Consider the following 24063-nt stretch of genomic DNA (forward strand, 5'->3'; position numbering starts at 1 on the left):
GAGGAAAACGCGCCGTATCCCCGGGTGAGGGGAATGGCGCAGCAAGCGTGACACCGCCAGCTCTTCCCGCCACTTACCTGTTACCCAACACACGGAAGAAACTGGCTCGGTGCGGAGATTGTAAAATCTCGCAACGGTGTTCGTGTCGCCCAGCCCGCAGCTCTACAGATGTCTGGCAGAGAGGCGCCGTGCGCCAACGCATAGGAGGAGGCAACACTCCGTGTGGAGTGAGCCCTCACCCCTAGGGGGCACGGCTCGCCTTGGGATTGGTACGCCAAGGCGATGGCATCCACTATCCAGTGGGCCAACCTCTGCTTGGAGACAGCCTTCCTTTCTGCTGACCTCCGTGGCAGACAAAGAGCTGCTCAGAGCTTCTAAAGCTCTGGGTGCGGTCCACGTATATGCGCAACGCTCTTACGGGACACAGCAACGCCAAGGCTGGATCTGCCTCCTCCGAGGGCAGGGCTTGCAGGTTCACCACCTGATCGCGGAAGGGCGTGGTGGGAACCTTAGGCACGATCCAGGCCGGGGTCTCAGGACAACGTGAGAGTAGACCGCCCGAACACAAGGCACTCTTCGCTCACCGAAAATGCTTGGAGGTCCCCGACCCTCTTGATGGAAGTGAGCTGTCAGGAGCGCTGTCTTAGCAGACAGGAACTTAAGCTCAACTGAGTCCAGCGGCTCAAAGGGACCCCTCTGAAGCCCAGCCAGGACAATAGAGAGATCCCAGGGGCATCAGGGGTGGCCTAGGAGGGTTCAACCTCCTGGCACCCCTCAGGAACCTCACGATGAGATCGTGCTTTCCCAGGGACCGCCGTCCACTGCATCGTGATGGGCCGCAATAGCAGCCACATACACCTTCAAGGTGGAGGGTGACAGCCTACGCCCAACCTTTCTTGCAGGAAAGAAAGCACTACTCCAATCGTGCCTCTTCGGGGGTCTTCTCGGCGAGAAGAACACCAGTTCGCGAACAGACTCCACTTCAGTGCATAGGCTTGCCTTGTTGAAGGAGCTCTAGCCTGAGTGATGGTCTCTACCACAGTCCGTGGGAGACCGCTCAAGTCTGCCGCGTCCCGTCCAGGAGCCACACGTGGAGGTTCCACAGATCTGGACGCGGGTGCCATATGGTGCCAAGCCCTGAGAAAGGAGGTCCTTCCTCAGAGGGATGCGCCAGGAAGAGCTGTCGCAAGGAGTATGAGTTCGGGAAACCAGGTCCGGGTGGGCCAGTACGGCGCGACCAGCAGGACCTGCTCCTTGTCTTCCCTGACCTTGCACAGTGTCTGTGCGAGCAGGCTCACTGGGGGAAACGCATACTTGCGCAGAGCCCGAGGCCAGCTGTGTGCCAGTGCATCCGTGCCGAGGGGCCTCGGTCAGGAGTAATACAGCTGGCAGTGGAGGACTCGGAAGCAAACAGGTCTACCTGAGCTTCCCCGAATCGACTCCAGATCAGCCGGACTGTCTCGGGATGGAGTCGCCATTCTCCGGGGAACGTGAGCTGTCGTGAGAGCGCGTCGGCCGCACGATTGAGCTCCCCCGGAATATGGACAGCACGCAGCGACTTGAGCCGCGTCTGACTCCAGAGGAGGAGATGGCGGGCGAGCTGAGACATGCGACGTGATCGTACACCTCCCAACCGGTTGATGTACGAAACAGTCGCAGTGTTGTCCGTACGGACCAACACGTGCTTGCCGAGCAGCAGTGGCCGGAACTGCCGCAAAGCTAGATGCACTGTCAACAACTCTAGGCAGTTGATGTGCCAAAGCAGTCGAGGCCCTGTCCAGGGCCCCGAGGCTGCCTGCCCGTTGCATGTAGCGCCCCAACCCGTACTGGAGGCATCCGTCGTGACAACGACATGCCGGGACACTTGTTCTAGGGGCAACCCGGCCCGTAGAAAGGCAAGGTCCGTCCAGGGGCTGAAGGAGCGACGACACTCCTGTGTGATGTTCACACGGCGTTCCGCGACGCCATGCCCACCTCGGGACTCGGGAGTGCAACCAGTGCTGAAGTGGTCTCATATGAAGCAATCCGAGTGGCGTGACTGCGGCTGCGGATGCCATATGCCCCAGGAGCCTCTGAAACTGTTTCAGCGGAACCACAGTCCTGCCTCTGAAGGAACTCAGGCAGTTCAGCACTGACTGGGCGCGGTCCTCCGAGAGGCGCACCGTCATACTCACAGAGTCTAACTCCACACCGAGAAAAGAGATTCTCTGCCCCAACTGGCTGAGGTGCCGGAGCACCCTGTCCCTGTGATCGCACAACTGCTCTCGCGACTGGGCCAAAATGAGCCAATCGTCGAGATAATTGAGGATCCTGACGCCCACTTCCCTTAAAGGGGCAAGGGCGCCCTCTATGACCTTCGTGAAGACACGGGGAGATAGGGACAGCCCGAAGGGGAGGACCCTGTACTGCCATGCCCGACCCTCGAACGCAAACCGTAGGAACGGTCTGTGTCGCGGAAGGATCGAAACATGAAAGTAAGCGTCCTTCAGGTCGATCGCTGCAAACCAATCCTGGGGCTGGACGCACTTTATAATGCGCCTGTGCGTCAGCATCTTGAACGGGAGCCTGTGTAGGGCCCGGTTCAGGACTCGCAGGTCCAGAATTGGTCGAAGACCACCGCCTTTCTTGGGTACGATGAAGTAAGGGCTGTAAAACCCTTGCCTCATCTCGGCTGGAGGGACCGGCTCGATTGCACCCTTTGCCAGGAGGACAGCAATCTCCTCGCGCAAGACAGGAGCGTTCCGAGCTACCACCGAGGTCTCGAGAACGCCACTGAACTTGGGAGGTCGCCTGGCAACTGAATCGCAGAGCGAGTCGAATCGTGCGCGTGAGCCAACGAGACGGGCTGGGCAGCGTGAGCCACGCCTCCAGACGCCGTGCAAGTGGCTCCAACGGCACGATCGATGTACCTGTGGTGGTGCAGCGAAGGGGAGTAGAGCGGGATGTTACAGAAGGCTGTGCGTTCTGAGGCATCCTCGCAAAACTCCCTGGGTCCCCGAGGGGACTGGCTAGAGGCGCGTGGGGAGGCACTGCGTCCCCGAACCGCACTCTCTTGGCCGCTGGCAAGATGGGTCGCGGGCGAGAGTGAGGAGGCAATGCGTCGCACACTGTCGGCCCGTGGACCTGAAAACCCAGAGGGGAAGGAATTTGCTCTTTCTGTGATTTTGTGGGTGCCGCCGGCCCTTGGGCCAGCGGCGGAACAGAAACAAAATGAAACACAGGATTCTCCACCCGGCCCTCCTCCGGGGGAAGGAGCGACGCTATCCTCGTCGTCTCCTGGGAAAGAGCAAACTCCAACATCTCCGGGTTGCCAGCGTCAGGGCCGCCTCGTCGACTTCCGTGACTTGGGGGCCGGCTGAGACGCGGGGGACGCCGCACTCCTGCGAGAGGCTCGACGCGCCGGCCTAGGTGCCGATTCAGCACGGGGCGGAGCGGCTCGTGGAGGACGCAGGAGGGCGCCCACGGTGACGAGCAGACGGAGGCCTGGCCCCGGGGGCAGCGATTGACGGTGCGTCACGCCGGGCAGGATGTGCTGGATTGCCTCTGTCTGCTTCTGCACTGCCGAGAATTGCTGGGCAAAGCCCTCGACAGTGTCGCCGAATAGCCCAGACTGGGAGATGGGGCGTCGAGAAAGCGTGCTTTGTCGACATCCTTCATCTCTGCCAGGTTGAGCCAGAGATGGCGTTCTTGGACCACCATGGCGGACATCGCCTTCCGAGGGACCGCTGTGACTTTCGTCGCTCAGAGCGAAGTCAGTCGCCGCGGCGCAGCTCCTGCATCAACCCCGGTCGGTACTACCCTCGTGCATTTGTTTGAGTGCCTTGGCTTGGTGAACCTGCAGGATAGCCATGGCATGCAGGGCAGAGGCTGCCTGGCCCGCCGCACTATAAGCTTTGGCGCGGCCGCGGCCGTCAGCTTACAGGCTTTGGACGGAGACGGACGATTCCTCCAAGTGGCGGCGTTTGCGGGCACAAGTGCACCGCGACCGCTCTCTCCACCTGGGGAATGCCCGCACCCCTGGCAGCCCGCCGTCGAGGGTAGTAAGGACGGAGAAGATGGACGAGCGGCTTCTGGCCGTGAAAGGGGCCATCCACGACTTCGTCAGCTCCTCATGCACCTCCGGGAAAAAAGGAACCGGAGTAGGGCGCGGTTGTGAGCCGCGCCTCGCTCCGAGAAACCAATCATCCAGCCGCGAGGGCTCGGGACTGGGCGGTCTGTTGACCTCCAGCCCGATGCTCTCGGCTGCCCGGCAAGCATGGCCGTCAACTCTGGGTCTGGTGCGGCGGCGGCGACCACACCGAAGGGGCATCTCCGATGCACCGTCATCCTCAGAGGACGTAAGCCCATCCCCCGATGCTGCGATCGACATCGTATCTTCGGGCGGCGCACCGAATGAAATGCTGGGCGCCCGTGGGACGAACCAGCGAAATCACCCGGGAGCCGGACGGGACATTCGCTGCGTGAGGAGTAAGAGGTCCGTGGGGACGTACCGGCGGAGAAGCTCTTACTGTAACCCTCAGATCTCCCAGAGCGCCAGCCGGCGATCCTCTACTCGAGCTAGAGATCGGGACGGGTGGCGGCAGAGGGTGCCAATCTTTTCAGAAAAGAAAGGCGAGATCGCAGTGATGTCATGCTCATGCGCCACAACAGGCGCATGAGTCATCCTGACGCAGCTTCGGTGTGCTGGAGACCCAGACACCGAAGACAACGATCGTGTCCGTCATCCGCAGACAGGTAACGACCGCAACCAAGAATACACGAACGGAACGACATCTTGAAAAAGACGCGACCGTTCGTGATTTGCTCTTTTAGAATTTGCTCTCTTAGTTGAAGTGCCCAGGGGAATCGCTGCTGGTAGGGACTCCGCTGACTGCACCGTGACGCCAACCAGGAACAAAATAAAGATGAAGGCTTTTGTGGAGATCAGCACTCTTCTCATCCACTCGGCTCCGAAGCAAAAAGCCTAATGAGTGAATGCACCTGCCGCCTATTTATACCCGTGTGCACGGGGAGTGGCGCAGGTATGCAAAATCCACTAGCCAATATTCAATGGCGTTTTCTCTTAAATCAGAGATGATTGGGGCTCCCAAGTAAATCCCCTATGTCGTCACGACATAACTCGTAGTGACCGACAGATAGGGAACTACTTCTACTGACTTCAGCCATAGCCTTAGATCTGATTAAACAACCCCACAAACAGCATCACCAGCTCCACTTATTAATAACCAGACTGACTTTATTTCTGTCAGACATCTACAGAAGATCTTATTGAGAATTAACTAAGGTTTAGATGTTGATTTATTGTTTCAATTGAAGTAACCATGTTGGAGATCAGTGTCTGCTTTAGTTGGGCTCTTGACCCTTGACTTTTGTGTTAGTAGTTTTTTTTGTTTCTCTCTCTTTCTTTTTTTCTGGCTGTTGTAACCACGTGTTCTTCAAACATATTTGTTACAACTCAAAAGCCCAGAGAAAATGATCAGTAGTTGGTTGTTTCATCTAAGCATGTGTTTAAAGTCAGTTGTTGTTCTTGTGTTTCTATTTCTGTCAGTGATTCTGTTTGTTAACAGCAGGTGTTCATCACTAATGCTCAATCAGCACTTAATTACTTAACTGCAATGTATATCTTATTTTAATGAACTCAACTGAAATAAGTGCAGCGAAATCATAATTGTTAGTTTTAAAAACTTGTGTTACCATGACTTGTTGAGCATAGCTCTTATTTAGTGAACTCAACTGAAATAAGTTCAGAGCACTCATAACTATTAGTTTAAAAAAAAAAAAAAAACTTAAATGTTTTAAGACAATAAGTTTCCTCAAACGGTTTGAGTTAACCTAACTTGTCAGGTTTTTAAGGCAATCGGTTTACTCAAACGGTTTGTGTTACCCTAACTGTTGGGTTTTACAGTGTATCTTAAGACAGGGTTGTCGACCACAGGGCCATTAGACAATATACAATTACATAACTGTAGAAACTTCCAAATGTTTTCTTTTAATACAAGATTATAACATTTAATTACATTTTCATATGACCTTAACACCCCATCCTCATATAAATAGTTAATTATGCTTATACCCTACTGGTGCCAGTACTTCCAGTAAACCATCTTTTTACCAATGCGGATTGCTGGGTTAAACCATAATAATATTTCTGTAAATTTTGAGATAATTTGAATATTTTGTAAATTAATTTAATTAAATTCCTCTCTAGAATTAACAAGAACAGGGTGTACACGCAGACTTTATTTCATAATGTGAGTTTCACCCCACTTTAAATTGTTTTACTTCAACGAACGTTTAGAATTGTTTGTATGAAAGATCAAAAAGATAAATGATACAGATTTATTTTCACAGCCACCTTTGCTCATATTTACCATGGGTGCCAATATTAGTGAGTGGCACTGTATATATTCCTTATCTCCTGCTTTAACCCCCATAATCCTGGAGTGTGCTCGAATAATAATTGCCAATATAGTTAAAAAAATAAACAAGAGTGAGCTTAATGAACACCCCTGACATGTCCCTCTTGAAAGGTTAAAAAAGGAGGATACAACTCGAGGATGCTGCCTTAAAATCTGTGTGTGAACCTTTTGATGGACTGGGCAGGAAACGCCCTGGATGGATGACTTTTTGAAAGTTTGATTTAAAGATAAAGTTTACAACTTTAAAGGAAAGAAAGAAAGAATTGAAGAGAAAGGGGGAAAAAAAACCTGATTGCAATTGATCTTATAGCACTGGGCAAATACTCAACATCTCACTTGAAAAAAACTGCCAATTTTCTTCAACAAGGCATATTTAAAAATTTCAGACCAAAATCAAGTTAAGAAAAGTAGTTACTAATTATTCAATGGCCCTCTCTCCATCACAGGGTAAGTAAAACTGATAAGTATTCAAATATTTATGGTCACATTAACAGTTTTGTTCAGGGGCGTCATTATTTTTGAGGGGCACGAGTCGGGGGCACAACAGCACTTATGTTTTATTTTTTTCCTTTTTATTCAAAACATTCCCAAACACATTAACTATATCATGAAATATCTTGATTTACACTATGAAATTAATATCTTGCAGATTCGTACACACATTTTCACTTTGTTGTTTAAGGAGAGAATTCGCTAGAAAGAGGTATTCAGTCAGCGAGCGAGTGAAAACACCGGCATTTTAGCGATGACTCATCTGAACGTCTCTGATTGGTCATTGCATTCATAAGCTCAACAGCATCGTGTGTGATTGGTTATAATATTTTAGCAGCTGATGATAGACGCACTGAACGATTTAGTCACGCTGGTGTGATTGTATCAAATATAGAAAATATTAATCGGCTATTTTTTGTCTTTTGGAAGCTGCATTCAAAATCCACTTGGCTCAAAAATCTGAGGGGGCACGTGCCCCCTTTCTTTGAATGGGCATGACACCTCTGGTTTTGTTTATGGTTCCCTAGAAACAAGGGGTGACTCAACTTCCCCACAGGCTCAAATCACCCCACTCTCTCCTAGCTGTACAATTTAATGTGTTAAAAATGTATTAAACATATTACATTTTTGATAGTTTTAACAGTTAGTTTCAAATCTGTAAAAATCCCAGATCAACACTTTGTCTTTTCACCATCCAACCATTTTCTGATGGATACAGTCCTGCACAACATGTTTTATTCTCATCACAGAAGTAAAATGGATTCCATGATATTTCATGTTGACTTGATGATTCTCTTCTCCCTAACCAGAGAACACTTTATCCTTTTAGATCAAATCTTTAATACTGAAATATGCTGCAAAAAGTGAAACCATCATTTTAGTTGTTGTGCCCTGCAATGTTGACATAGCAACAACGGAAGCACTGAGAATGGCACAAAAAGTAGACCCAGAGGGACTCAGAACTCTAGGTTTGGCAACACATTTCTGTATTTCTATAACATATTTCTTCACACTGTATACTATGTAGCATTATGATATTTGCTTATTCTAACCTTTATCTCTCTCTCAACTTTTTGTTATTTAAATATGTGGAGTAGCAATTCTCACAAAACCAGACCTCATTGACAGAGGAGCTGAGATTGATGTTTTGAACATTGTTCAGGGCAAAGTCATTCCTCTCAGCAAGGGTTACATTATTGTGCGATGTCGTGGTCAGAGTGACATCAATGACAGAATTCCTTTTGATAAAGCCATGGAGGCTGAACTGACATTCTTTAGGGACCATCATTATTTTAGGTACTTAATGACTCACACTATTTTCATTGTAAACATACCATGCATTAACAGTTTGTGTATTTCATGTTATTAATATATATATATATATATATATTTTTTTTTTTTTTTTTTTTTTTGTCTTCACAGCTCACTACTGGATGAGAATAAAGCATCTATTCAATGCTTGGCAGGCAAGCTGACCAAAGAACTGGCTGATCATATTAAGGCAAGCAGTAAATGATAATAGGGAATGGCATCACTTTATTTTGATGCTTCCTTTTAGATATTCTGTTGACTATAACTTTGCAGCTATATTTCAACTATCAGTCATTAGACAATTAGTAGACTGTCTGCTTAATATCTGGTTCCAAATTATTTTGATGATCCCCCAACATACATTTTCCTGACTATAGCTAACTTTGCAAGTATATGTCAACTTATTCTACTAACCCTAACCATAAGCTGTAGTGGAATCCAACATGATAATATAGAGCGCTTAAGTTCAGAAAAAGAGATAAAGAGACACGTATAGGAAGATGGAAATAATAATAAATGAAGGGGCACAGGCTGAGCAGCTCTTGAGAAATGTGGTGGCAACTAGAATTTGTTTCTGGCAAGCTGTAGGCTGTGTGTTCACCAGAGGTGTAAAAAGTACTCAAAAATTTTACTCAAGTGAAAGTAAAGATACTCAGTGAAAATTTTACTCAATTAAAAGTACAAGTATCTGGCCAAAAACATACTTCAGTAAAAGTAAAAAAGTACAACTTTAAATTGTACTCAAGTATTAAGAAAGTAGAAGTACTTTTTTTTCTGACAGACATACAGAAGTTTTGTTAAAGGGAGAAAAATACAGGTTTTTCAATTCAAATTTATTTGTATAGTGCTTTTCACGATACAAATCGTTGCAAAGCAGCTTTACAGAAAATTTAAGTTTCTACATTATATTTAGGAGTAGGTTATTGGTGGTACAGTAAAAATCATGCAGTAAAATTTTATATATATAAATAATGACTTTCATTTATTAGATGAACACACAAACTAAGATCTAAATCATCTAAACTAAATCATCTTTTTTCGTATAACAAGTATGGGACGTCCAAAAATGACACTTCAAAAACTACACAAAGTGAATATGACAGTAACTCATACAACCCCTGTTAATGAATCAGTGTCTTCTTAAGTGAAACAATGAAAATTACAAATACTAATATTTTAAACTTGACCGTCGTGTTCACTTTGTGTGGTTTCTGAAGTGGTCCTGTCCCCTTGCATTATACGGACTAAAAATCTTTGCTTGTGTTCATCTGAGGAAAGAAAGTCATAAACATCTGGGGCGACGTGAGGATCTTAATTTTTGGGTGAAATATCACTTTTAATAACGATGTGATGCAGAGGTTAGAAACATATTCCAGACAGAATGCAAGAATAGGTTGAATTAATGAAGAGAGTCATAGAATTAAAACATACAATATTAATGTTTTGAAAGGCCACTTTTTTGTGTTGTCTACGTAACTGTCTAAAAGGATCATTAATCTTTTAATTGTTTATTTGGGGAATTTTTTTGTGGGGGCTTTTTCTCAGGAAATATTGCTACATAATTATTTGCGACTAATTATATGAATTAATGAGCAAATCGTGTAATTATTAAGATTAAGAAAATATACATTGAGAGCCCAAATTCCTACTCAATGTGTCATATAATGACATATTATTAATACAACTTATCCACTACCTGGTAAGAACATCACTAAACATGAATTACAATTAAGTAAACGTACAATGTTCATTTAAACACTTTTTTGGAGATTTGTAACATTTAATTAAAAAAAATAATTCCCACAAAAATATTAATTATATATATATTTTTAAAAATGTATCAATGATTTTATTTGCACTCAATCTTGCGCATTCAGCCAATGTATTACACAGCTAATGGCTCTATCAAAACAAAGAATAATGAATAAACTATTTTGGGGGAAAAGGCAACTTTGCTACCTCAACATGCTTCCTCAGATTTGATGGTGAACTTTTGAACCCAGACATTTACCTGATGAAAGTCATAACTCAAGTAGAACTGTGTGTGTGTTTGATGCGTGAAAACAATGATCATTGGTTCTCATGTCAAGCACGCACGTTTGAGCTTCCGTTTCCCATATTCAATGTGTATAAGATAACATAAAAATATAATGTACTTTTTAAGTTGAAATAAAATTGTAAGGAGTAAAAAGTACTGTTTTCTTCTTCAGAAATGTAATCAAGTAAAAGTACAAGTAGTCAGTTTAAATTGTACTTGAATGAAGTAAAAATCCCCCAAAATAATACTTAAGTACAGTAATCAAGTAAAATTACTCAAGTATTTTACACCTCTGGTGTTCACCAAACCATTTTTACTACTGAAAATGCATAGCTGTGAACGATTGGTGAGCGTTACAGACGCACAGCATTTTTTCAGTTGAAACGCTTTGGTTGCTATAATAGGGAATATCCACAGAAGTAATGACCGTTGCATTTTACCCAAAGTTGAACATTACTTAACTCTCAGTGTTGAGAAAAAAAGTGCTGTGAAATAGATGTCATTTAAAAAAAAAAAAAAAGTCATTTAAAAAAAATAAATAAATAATAATAATTTTATTATGTGCTTTATTAAAAACGATGAAAAAAAAAAATGCTTTGGTGGACACAGCCTTTTCCAACCAGAGCTCAAAGTCAAGGAAGTATAATATGAAGCCACTGGATAACTTGATTTCTCAGGGCCTCGGAGTCAAAAATGTTGCCCATTAGACAATAAGGCTCACCACAAAGGAGGGACGTTATTGGTGTGGAAGTACGGTGCTGAAATTATTAATAAATCATTTAAACGTTTGTGAACCCCAGGAATTGATGAAGCTCCTTCACTGACTGAAGAGGCCATTTTATCACCTCCTGAAGCAGTATCCATATGAGCTCCATTTGCAATGATTATATAGCCCAAAAATAAAATGGTGGGAACATAGAACTCACATTTCTCTCCTTTAACAAAGAGATGGTTTTCAGTCAGACGTTGAAGCACCTGATGAACTTGAATGACATGGGACTCTGGTAGTAAATGTTAGTTGATGATGAGAAGCTTATTAGACCAAAATGTTATTAGTCGCAGAAAAAAAAAAAAAAACTAATACAGGGAGTCGCAAAGTCACGTAATCCGAACCGAACACATTGTTAACAGCTGGTCCTTGTGGTAATAATTGCAGTATATCGGCAGAAAATTCAAACATTTGCTTATCATTCATCAACCTCAAATATGGCTTATTATTTGAAATTGAAACCAGTAAGTAGCAGCAACTTTACTTTGCCACTCGCTCTAACGTTAAACTTCTGTAGATAAATGTACACTATTAGGCGCATATCCAAATCTAGCATCAGCGTTAGTTCTGACAGGTCACATTAGTCAAGCTTGCATCAGCTAACTCTCAGCTGATCCACATCTACCTATAGGGATGCAACACCTATCACGGCACTCATATATAAAGTTAGTATTATCACCTGCTTTGTGTTGCTCAATAGCTAATTACCCTCCTCCATCCCCAACTCCTCCTTTGTTAGTCAGGATTCAGCCTTCTGATTCTTCTTTGAATCAGATTAATTTCTAAAATGTTACATTACATTATTGAACTTTAATGATATCTGCAATACATTTATGTTGGTTCTGTTCTGTTTACCATGGGGGGGGGGGGGTTATTGCTGCTCTCCCTGCTCTCATCCATGCTAGGCTACATGCGCAGGGAGTTCTTGCCCAGAACCATACCGCCAATCCAAACTGTATGGTAATTGTCAGTCATCTTTGACGATAGTGGTCCTGACAGAAGTGCTATTAGTGAACTGACTGGATGAAATGGAGGCGTCAGTGTGATGACTTGCATTTTTATCCGGATAACAGCTGAAGTAACTTAAAATACTTTGTCAGACAAGAGTAATACATCATTTGAAACTGTAAAGGGAAAACAAAAAAATAAACTCTCTGCAGTCTCTTAGGAGGTTGTGTCCCTAGGAAGAAGTCAATGGCACAGTCCTGGAAGGGCAGTGGATACAGTCTTACTGACCACAACATGCAAGCCATGATAAACAAAATGAGAATAATATTGTCCAGTTAGTTACTGCAGAAACAGGCAGTGAGAAGCATCCATTTCATAATCTCAGCCTTCACCCAGGAGATAATGGGATCATGCTGAGTTAGCCATGGAAAACCAAGAATCAATGGGTTGGTAGGTGTATCAGTGATGAACAGCTGAAACATTTCTTGATGCAGGTCTCCAATTTGGATGTTAACCGACTCTTGTGACATCTTGCCCCCAAGGGTGGTATCACAATGCAGAATCAATCATTAATACAGTTACAAGCATAAAATAAAATGTCCTGCAGAACCAGAGCTATCAGAGCTTTAACAGTGATTTGATGTGACCTATATTAAATTATAATAGGTTATATAATTGTAAATAGGACTCACCGGAGGGTTGTGGGGTGGCAGAGGAGGATGCCTGGGGCAGGAGGCCAGAAAATGGTCTACTTCACCACAGTAGATGCACAGATCCAATCGAAATTGAAGTTGTCGTTCATCTGCAGTGAGCCGGGTGCAGCCAATTTGCATCTCACACCTACTCATACTTCAGTAACCTGCGCCAAATTAACCCCTTAACTGTCACCGTCCCACCTGTGGGACGCTTGGCGCTCTTTTTTTCATTGTCTCTTTTCTCTATCAAATATTTGAGTAATCATCATGCATTATATATCATTTGAAACCTCAAAATTCATCCTGTGAAAACCATTTTGAAATCGGACATTGCGTTACCATGGAAATTGTACTTTAAAATATTTTGTCGGTCTCCTCCCCCTTAGTGGGCAGTGTCAAGTGCCATATTTCACAATGTATTACGGTCTTTTAGAATCAAAACTTTTATAATCTTGACAAAATACATATTGTCAGAAAGGTCTGACTCTCGTCGTTTTTGTGTGATCGGAGTAATATTGACAGAGAAACTTAGACATCTGTGACAGAAAAATGCATCAAAATAATTCAATGGAGTTGGATAGCACCCGGTGGCTGTTTGTGGTATGACGCCCTAAATAAAATTTCACAGGAACCTCAATTTTTCTCATATCAACTTCAAATTTGGAACATAACTTATTGAGACATAAGGCTTTAATTTTATGCCAATTTTAGAGTAAACCTGTTATGTAAAATATGTATTTTATATAAAATATTAAATAAATAATATTTTGTATTTTCTTTACAGTAAATTTAAACTTCTATAACTTTTTTTTTTTACTTTCATATTTTAAAATAATTCCACTTTTGCAGTAATCTGCTGATTGTCCTCTTTAAAACGAGTCCAACCTTATGTCTGTATTCCAAAGCATTCATGAATTATAAGAGTTTAAGTTTGGATGGTGCACTTTCATGTATATGTTCAAAAATGGGGGTTGACAGTTAGCTGAAGCAGATGCTTCATTTCATAGAGACCAATGCAACTGGCCGGCACTGTCATGTGGCATTCTATGACAAAGATATCACTTTTATAAGTGGATATGAATTTATTTTTATGAATTTATGGTCTGATCTAAAAAAAATGAAAGCTCATTTGATCTCTCTTTCTTTCTATTTATTTGTGTCTCACACACATCTTAACTCTCCCACATGGGTGAAAGTACACTGAGATATGAATAAAATAATAATAACTAATAACTAAACAATTATGCTTTCGACAATTACAACCTGAATTACGGAAATGTTGGGACGGTTTTTTTTAAATTTGAATAAAATAAAAATGTATAAAAATATTTTATTCACAATAGAACATAACAAATGTTTAAACTGAGAAATTTTACAGTTTTATGCACAAAATGAGCTCATTTCAAAATATGATGCCTGCTACAGGTCTCAAAATAGTTGGGACGGGAAGCATGTTAACCATGGTGTAGCATCTCCTTTTCTTTTCAAAACAGTTTGAAGATGTCTGAGCATCGAGGTTACGAGTTTCTGGAGTTTTGGTGTTGGAATTTGGTCTCATTCTTGCCTGATATAGGTTTCCAGTTGCTGAAGGGTTAGTGGTCATCATTGACGTATTTTCGATGCGCCAAATGTTTTCTATAGGTGAAAGTTTTGGACTGCAGGCAGGCCAATTCAGCACCCAAACTCTTGCTTGCTTTTGAACTGAACGCTAATAACATGCTGGAACGTCTCCCTCTTCTTTAGCCCGGAGGACATGGTGATTTCCAATAATAATGTCAAATTGGGACTCGTCTGACCATAGAACATTTCCACTTTGAAACATTTCATTTTAAATGAGCCTTGGCCCACAGGATACGACGACACTTCTGAACTATGTTCACATATGGCTTCCTTTTTGCATGATAGAGCTTTAGTTGGCATCTGCAGATGGCCAGCGGATTGTGTTTACCGACAGAGGTTTCTGGAAGTATTCCTGGGCCCATTTAGTGATGTTAATGACAGAATCGTGTTGATGAGTGATGCAGTGTCGTTTGAGGCCCCGAAGACCACGGGCATCCAACAAAGGTCTTCAGCCTTGTCCCTTATGCACAGAGATTTCTCCAGTTTCTCTGAATCTTTTGATGATGTTATGTACTGTAGATGATGACATTTACAAAGCCTTTGCAATTTGACGTTTTTAAAGTATTCCACAATCTTTCACAGATTGGAGAGTCTCTGCCCATCTTTACCTCCGAGGCTCTGTCCCAAATGGAGCACTTAATGTGTACTTGCGGTCTTACGGACTTACAATGGCCGCTGCTTGTGCATGTCTGTTAAGTCCACGAGGCCGTAGGGTGTCTCACTCCTCATTTTAGCGTTCAGAAGGGTGCTTGTGAGCACCCCCTTTGCGGCCATTGCATCGATACGCACTTCTGCCAAGCCCGCACTGGGGCGAGCTCTGCAGCAGACTTCAACCTGACAGTCAAAGTGGCATTACGTCACGAAAGTGCGGACTCAGAGGAAGACCACAAGGGTTTAGGGTGCCATTTGGGACAGGGCCTGAGAGATTCTGCCTATCTAAGACATCCCTTTATAGCTAATCATGTTACAGATCTGATGTCAAGTAACTTAATTAGTTGCTAGATGTTCTCCCAGCTGAATCTTTTTAAAAAAAAAATCTTGCTTTTTTCAGTTCTTTGTTGCCCCCATGCCGACTTTTTTGAGACCTGTAGCAGGCCTCAAATTTGAAATGAGCTCATTTAGTGGATAAAAGTATAAACTTTCTGTTTAAACATTTGTTATGTTCTCTATGTTCTATTGTGAATAAAATATTGGCTCATGTGATTTGAAAGTCTTTAAAAAAAAAACGTCCCAACATTTCCAGAATTTGGGTTGTACATTTAAAAAAAAAAAAGCAGAAATATACAATAACATGAAGTTCTAAAATAGTAAGTATAGTACTATAAAATTATAATATTAAATACAATTAAAATGTAAATACTATATTTATTTATTTATTTTCCTGATTTCTTAAATTAAATTGGAGACTTTCACATTTTCCCTAATCTAAACGTTTTTTTTTTTTTTTTAAATGAATACAGAAATCACTTCCATCCTTGACTGAGCAGATTCAGACTAGGCTACTTAGTGTGCAACGACACCTTAAATACTATGAGCAGGGTCCACCTCTGGAAGAAAAGATGATGGGACCCTTTCTCAGTGAGGTAAGAGCTCTGAGAATAGATGACCATAAATCTTATTTATCCAGAAATAATGTAATGGCATTTAAAATGTGTTTTCTTCTTATACAGATTATATTGGAGTTCAGTGATCAAATAAATGAATTGAGTAGAACAGGACACTCAAAAGACAAAAACATTTATATAACCCTACGTCCTGTATTTAAGAAATGGGACAGCCACCTGAGAAGCACTGAAGTATCATGTGAGTCAAGATATGTAAACATGAAAAACTATTTGTTCCTAGTAGGACTATACCTTAAAAATGTACCTTTTCTCATCATCCTTACAAATTTAGTCAAATCAAGAGTGACCGAAATGATAGAAATGTACAACGAGATCCATCGTGGAAGAGAACTTCTAACATTCAGTGAGTTCTGTGAATACGAATGTGTTATCCAAAACCATGTGGCAGCCCTTCAAGAGCCAGCTATGGCAACACTGAAAGATGTACGAGGTAAGGTGTTTTTTCTTTCTTTCTTACAACTATGGAAATTATATAACATTTATTATGTTCCATTCAAAATAATCAAAGTATTGCTTTAAACCGTTTTTCTTCTTGTCAAACTAAAATTTTATTTTCAGAGATTGTTCAGAATAAGTTCAGGGAGGTATGTCATTTGTCTTTTGACCAGTACCCTCCAATGAGATACATTGTCTCTGTAAGTAAAACAACCAATACTGATTACCCTATTATTATTATTATTATTATTATCTTTCATGTATTACCTTTTACTCCTTAGAACATGATCAGTGACATTCAGACAAAACAAGAGGCCAAAGCAGAGAAAAGAATTAAAGAGTTCATTCATATGGAGAAACTGGTCTTTACACAGGACAAGGTATTACAACAGAAACTCGATGACTCTGACATCCCTCAGAAGACTGGGATAGAAACAAGTGACAAGAATCACTATGATGATGACACAATATTTAATTCCAAAGGCTGTGCATTGTTGGATACAAGAAATCTTGTACCCGAGAAACTGGTTCTCTATTATGAGGTGGGTAACCATACAATTATTTAAAATGTTTAAATGTTTGTTATTTATTTATTTATTTTTAATTGTAAATATGGAAACATGGATGAATTGTTAGGAACCCCTAAGGATTGTGAGGAAACCCAAAAGGTGGCTGAAGTATATTCATACTGTAATGTTGCATGAGGAAATGTTAACAGAGAACATGCAACATACACTCCAAGTGAATGTTGTCATTCATGTCCTGTCTCCATATAGATTGTCTATCAGCGCCTCACAGACTATGTGCCCATGCTTATAATCCTCTTCATGCTGAAGGATGCAGCTAAGACATTGCGACATCAAATGCTGGAAATGAGGAATGGGGCAGATGTGGTCAAACTGCTGAGTGAAGACTCAGAGCGAGGACGTGCGAGAGCTGATTTAAAGCAGCGTCTAGAACGCCTCACACAAGCTCAAGACCTGATAAGCAACAGACTCTGAGACAGAGAAAATCTGTCAGAAAATGATCAGCTACAGATTGTCAGACCGCTTTCTAATAAAGTATGGATTTAGCAACAGGGATTAATAAATAAATAAATGTTTAAATTTCACAAAATTAGTAAATAACCAAATTTACAAATTAAGATTATTATTCTTATTATTAACTGTATGAATGTTGAGCATTGATTTTTTTTCTTACAAAAAGTCACTTATGATGAAACCCATGTACACCAATGAGTTCTATAAAAACATAATAAAACTGGATGTTACCTTACAACGTATGGTGAAAAATTGGAAATGACTTAAAGGCCACCTATTATGCCCCTTTTTACAAGATGTAATATATGACTTGGGTGTCCCCAGAATGTGTTTGTGAAGTTTCAGCCCAAAATTCCCCACAGATCATTTATGATAACAGCTGGAAAATGTCATTTTTGGGGTGTGTCTAAAAACAAGCTGATTTGGAGTCTATAGCTTTAATGCAAATGAGCTGAATATTCCCGCCCTGTTTCCAGAAGAGGGCGTCGTGTATACGTGTGTCTCTCTCTGCATTGCATATCTGCAGCAATAAACACAGCTGGTAGAAACAACGTAACTGAGAGCGAGCGAACCGGAGTTCAGCTGTACATGGGAAGTCAAATGCACTGAAAGTGGGACGAAACAACGCAATGTTATGGAGCTCATGCAGCTTTGACCTGTCATCGGTGCGGAGCCGCGAGACCACGTTACCGAACGAATCTCGCGCTAGGGATGGCACGAACTAATCTCACAAGCACGGCGCTGATCAGTTAAAAAATTTCACAGATTCACAAAGGAGTCTGGAGTGATACACATATTTAGGTAAATTTTGAGGAGCATTACCTTGAAAAAATGAAAGTAATCCACAGCGTCCTCAGCAGCTCAGATGTCCCTTTAAGATCACATTGTATGCAACTTTATTTTAAACTACGGTCAAATTGTTATTATTGTTATTATTAGAATTTAAACTATGAATTTGCCAACCCAGGCTCCACTGGCACATTTTCCGATGCCCAGTAAGTGGTGCTACAAACACAAAACAAGTATTTGGTCTGCTGCAATACATTTACGTGTTTCAAAGTACAAAACCACTTAGAGTGTGAGTCAAAAATGTAATGCCTTTACCAATGAGGTTTCAGGAGTTGAGATCCATGTATGGCTTTATTAAAAGTGTGAGCAGTAGTAAAAACAGGCAAGGTAAAATGAAGTTATGGCAACAAAACTGGGACAGGGCAGGTAGAAGGTGAAATGTGCTTTTAGTACTTGAAAGGTCTGTATTTGAAATGCTAGAAAATATTGCAGCTCTTTTATCATGGTAGGTTGTGGCCATTTAAAAAGTGCACGTATATCCGCATATACTAATCATATGATTTCAGTCAATGACTTACACAAATATGCAATGGAACACTTTTATTTCAAATCAATGAAAGTGACACAATCAAATTATACTCCACATGAGTAATTTAGAATTTCAACTTGATAGCAAACAGAACATTGCTCAGGAAAAACAAAACACAAAAAAGCAACAACAAAATACTTTGAACAGTAAACACACACTGTCTTGGCCATCAATCATCAGTCAAGGTTTCCGGATGTTTTTGTGTTTACTTCTTTCCTCTAATTTCAGTAAGTTTGGCACCGATGGCTGCACCAATGCTGGAGGGCACCACGAGGCCACTTTTGCAACGTTGCTCCTGTGAGACAACTGAATAAAAGGAAAAACACCACTCTTGTTAGGAAGCAAGGTGGCCCACAGTTAATGACTACATATCAAGTTAGACAACTCAACAGCAGCATGGGGTGGTGGGTGGTCTAGTGTTTAGGGTCTGGACTTCCAAATGGAACCTCAGAATATTGTGAGTTTGATAGGGATTGCCACAATTGTGGCCCTGAACAAGACATTTAACATAAACTTACTCTGAGTGGATCACTAGTGGTCTTCCGCAGCCATCTAGTGGCTATAAATACAATTTCTCATACAACACTGTTTTTAATGAACAGTTTGATTGACAGCATTAGTCCCAGAGGCAAAGTTGTTCAGAATGAGGAGATCTATCATATGATATGAAGATCTAGTGTTTGTGTGAATATATGAGCATGTTCTACAATTTGAGGCCATTTTCTATAGAAAAATTGTGTTTTTGGAGGCCTTTTTTACTGTTATACCACACCTATGGTCCGATCTCCTTTAAACTTTTCTTGCTTGCTAAGAGTCATCTGATACATGTTTTCACCATGTTTCGTAAAGTTTTGAGTTTTCGTTTAGGTTTTATAGGCTTTTGGGTATATTTGACCATGCCCCTATTCTAAATTAACCTGTTACAGCTTACCAAAGCCTATTATTGATCTAGAGAGTCCAGAGAATTGCGCTGCAGTGGTTTGATCGAGATTGAGTGAAAAACGTAGGACTAGTTCGCAAACGTAGGTTTTAACATAATTGAGAATATTTAATGAACGATTTGATTGACATCAATGGTCCTGGATGCAAAGTTGCTCATTATGAGGAGATATATTAAATGATATGCATATTGTGTGGATGTGTGAAAAACCACATTACAGAGCCATAAAACTCAACAGCGCCAACTAGGAGCCGATTTCTTTCAAAATTCTTAGACCTTTAGGGCCATGAGTCGAACATGCCCACCGAGTTTCGTTCCGATCAACCTCCATTAACCTTGTCAAATAGGTGCTTAAAATTGTTTGGCCAATGGCAGCCATGATTTTTGAGATATGCGAATGTCCTTATATACACTTATGCCACTTTGGACCAAGTCACTGCATACCAATTTTCAAGCCGATCAGACCAACGGTTGCCTAGTTATAGCTGTTTTTATGTTTTTTTTTTTTTTTTTTTATCTTATAACGCCATCAAGTGGCAGAGCTGCACAGTTTTTTTTTTTTTTTCACCAAAGATTGAGCTCATACACATTTGTACAGAGTTTGGTGAAGATATCTCATTCCATTCAAGAGTTATGCTTCAATTAAAATATGGCTAACGTTAGCATAGACGCTTTTTGGCGTACTGTTTCGCGCAAAAATTTCTCCTTTTTTTTTATAATTATTGATATTCAATGTCCACAGAATATTTATGCAGTGGTTTGGTTCCGATCGGCCGAAAAACCTAGGACTAGTTCGCAAAAGTAGGTTTCGGATACAGGTCAGTTTTGCGGAAAAAAGATACACGATCGCTCTATATAATATAACTGTATAAAATTAAGACTTACATTCACATTCCAGGGACATTTGCACGCACATCATATTTGATTTACGAAGCTCTCCAGTGCGAGCTCATTATCATATGAACCAATCAGAGAATAACATTTTAAGTACAACTGAACAACCCAGACAGCAACATAGTTTTGGTCCAGATCCAGCCCACATCTGGACTGTGTGAAATCCATGAGGGCCAGATGAGGGCCGGATCTGGGCCGACACTGCTTGCTGTCTGGGAACGTATTAAAGTTCCCCTATTATGCCTTTTCGAATATTACTTTTCATGCAGTGTGTCATGTAGCTGTATATGAACATAAACTATCTGCAAAGTTATGAAGCCGACAGTGCACTATAAATAAAGTTATTAGGTGCGTTCAACTTGAAGCATGGCTACAGATGGCCATCAACGAGAATAGCCGTTTGCAGTCAGGGGTGGAGTTGAAAATGGACACGTCCAGCCAGATACTTTCTGCACCCGTTAGTGTCGCTCATGCGGTGGTGTTTGCATACTCTATCGCAGATGAAGTAAATAAAATGAAATATTTGTCAAATGCACAGACGTTTCAGAAATGGTTTCATGAGCAACAGAAACACTTTTTATATACTGCTTACTACAGGGCCATCTGTTCAAGAATAAAGTTCAACATAAACATATACTATTTAAATACCAATAAAGTGGAGGTATATTTGCTTTTATCAGTGTTTTTTTATTAAATGTGACTCAATAGGCTTGTTTGAAATGAGCAAAATCTGCGCAGAACCGATCACCGGTGATCACCGCGAGATGCTTGCCGGTTAGAAAAGTGTTCCAAGTTACGTCCGCCTTGCTCTGATGTCATGCTGACGTGTGCCAAAAAACCCTTGCGACAGCGAGGCGGCTGTGTTGGATTGAGCAGTCGCGCGCAGTTGCTCTCCACCGACTGTGCTGATCAAAAGCATGATGGGAAACGACTGACTGACGACACAGCTTAATGCTCATTGGTTCAGACAACCGTGATGCTGCGTTCTCTTCTAAAATGTTATATTTTTTAAATCTGATTTTTATGCTATTATGTATTTAAATTGTGCATGAATATTCCCAAACACTATGACAGTGTGATCTCTGTGTAAGATATGTGATTGTTGTCATATTTTCTATAAAAATCTAAAATACATGTTTGAATTAAATTATTAATTATTAAATGCACCTTTCATATGGAATTAAATAGCAAGCATCTTGAGTGTCTTATTCATCATATTTATATTCATATAAAAACAACAGAACTGAAATTATATCATGTTTATCAGCAGCACAGCATATGAGTGAGAATAATGCGATACCTGCCTTTGATCTCGTAGGTATCTGTTCCACTTCGAGAGGGCAGAACTGTCCGTCTTGACTGTGCTTATTTCACTCCTTCTCTCACTGCAGCCGCCTACTCTCACCTACATTTCAGGCGAGGCGAGGTGCATCTCAAACAAGCCTAATAATGGTGCGTTCGACTGGTAACACTTTAGAATAATGGTCCGTTGTTAACAAGTAACTATGCAGGAAGTAATAGGTGGTACTACATTAACACTTAACTTAATACTATTAACTAATAGAGAAGCAAGATTAACTAAGCAGTAAGTAGTAACAATTTTAGGACAAAGGTAGTTATTAGATATGTGATAATTATTAAATAAAAATATCCTCACTGAGAACTACTTGCGAACTATGACCAATTAATAAAGAACAACCAATTAATTACCAATCACAACAGTAACGTCTTAAAAGTGAACAATTGGGTTCTTTGTGGAAATTAATTTACCGGCTCCGGGACCAAAGCCGCGTTCCTGATGCTGTTTCTCGGAGGAGGAAAGCGTCTATTCAGGACATTTGTATGGTGGTAGGCTGGTCGTCACCCAGCACTTTCGCGAGGTTTTATAACCTAGATGTGTCGTCAGTGCACGCGCCTACTCAACCTCAGCTATGATCTGAGATGTGTATCAGAGTGGTTTCGACTAGGTCGTATACACCCTGTATTGACGCGTGACCAGTTCAATGCTGTCCCCATCAGTTTATCACAATATTATGGTATAGTTCACCACGTCTTTTAGGACTTGGTCACCATCATACCGATACGGCAGTGCATCATAACATGATTTCATTGAAATTAAACAATTAAATTAATCTATATGTGAAAGTGCCGAAGCCGCCACCATTTCACCGTTTCACCGGAGTTTACTCCGCCATCTTGCTGCCGCGCCCCCCTGACTTTTACATGGTTTCGACTAGGTCCTGTAGACAATATGATTGCCGCTGTCATTACGGCTCTGGATGTGAAAATTGACATACTTAGTCGAGCCAGGCTCCATTGCTGTTTCACGGCGGGATTTTATACGTTGCCATAGCAATGTAGAGTGACCGAATTGAAGGGGAACGCTCTCGGTTACTAACGTAACCTCGGTTCCCCGAAATGAGGGAACGAGACATTGCTGTTATTGCCGTGCTCCTGGATCATAAGGCCAATTCACACCGCACAGACAAACGCCAACAAACAAGTTGGCTCAAGTTGGCTGTTGGATTTAGAATTTTATTAAAAATAACTGTCATGTTCACACTGCCCCAACAAACACCAACAAACGTCGAGTCACAAAGAGTCAAGTAACACGGTGTCTACACCGGACGCGACAGTGGTCCCATCGCGACGCATCCAGTGTAGACAGCGTCACTGATTATAATCAATAGAACCTCTATTGTATTTTGTCTCGTTGCACCACGCCGCTCGCGTTTGGTGTTGATGGTGGAAGTCTGATTGGGGACGAAACTGATGATCCTGTAACCAGAATCAAAATTTTATTGTTATTAATGTCTTTGCGTGTCATTCTTCACCTGAAAAGATGGCGAATAAAAAGGAAAGAGGCCGTGGGTGGAGCACGCTTTAAGTGAAATATGCGCATCGTCATGGAAACGGTTCGTGGCACGTCAGAGTTTGTTGTAGTTTGTTGGAAAACCCTTTCACACTGCTCAGACATTCCACGACCAACAAACGCCGATTAAGCATGTTCAGTCGGGTGAAAACAAACTCCAACCAACGCCAACAAACGCCAACAGGGGTAACACACTGATCCAACAAACTCCAACAGACTAGTTTGTTGGAGTTTGTTGGCGTTTGTCTGTGCGGTGTGAATTGGCCTTTAGAATGCCAAGTTGCTTCAGTCAAAGATTCTGAATGGATGACGTACAAGCACTGCCTTATATAGAGAGGGATTCCTGCTCATATTTTGCACGCTTGAACGCTATTGGCCAGTTTCACTGGCGTGATTCAATAAGGTTTCAGTAGTATTCGAGGAAAAGGTATTTCCCATAGCAATATCTCGTTCCCTTATTTCGGGGGAATCGAGGTTAGTAACCGAGAGCGTTTAGCTAAAGAGTTTGATGGTCACAGCTGTTCATATGCGACACAAAGCCACAGTAACACTCATCCAGTTATAGAGAAACATTTGCACACGTGTTT

At 42.0% G+C, this 24063-nt stretch overlaps 1 protein-coding gene across 1 annotated transcript in view; it reads left to right on the plus strand.

Annotated features, from left to right (window-relative positions):
• LOC131520848 (uncharacterized) overlaps positions 1-17624 on the plus strand; it is a 45180-nt gene extending 27556 nt beyond the window's left edge. Inside the window, exons 7-15 of the mRNA XM_058745360.1 lie at positions 7741-7879; positions 8009-8207; positions 8334-8412; positions 15753-15875; positions 15963-16095; positions 16189-16347; positions 16476-16552; positions 16634-16894; positions 17129-17624. Of these exons, the coding sequence (XP_058601343.1) occupies positions 7741-7879; positions 8009-8207; positions 8334-8412; positions 15753-15875; positions 15963-16095; positions 16189-16347; positions 16476-16552; positions 16634-16894; positions 17129-17353 (1395 nt within the window). The 3' untranslated portion in view covers positions 17354-17624. The remainder of the gene's footprint in view (positions 1-7740; positions 7880-8008; positions 8208-8333; positions 8413-15752; positions 15876-15962; positions 16096-16188; positions 16348-16475; positions 16553-16633; positions 16895-17128) is intronic.
• Positions 17625-24063: the final 6439 nt, after the last annotated feature.

The sequence above is a fragment of the Onychostoma macrolepis genome, chromosome 15 (assembly GCF_012432095.1).
Source record: "Onychostoma macrolepis isolate SWU-2019 chromosome 15, ASM1243209v1, whole genome shotgun sequence".
NCBI lineage: Eukaryota > Metazoa > Chordata > Actinopteri > Cypriniformes > Cyprinidae > Onychostoma > Onychostoma macrolepis.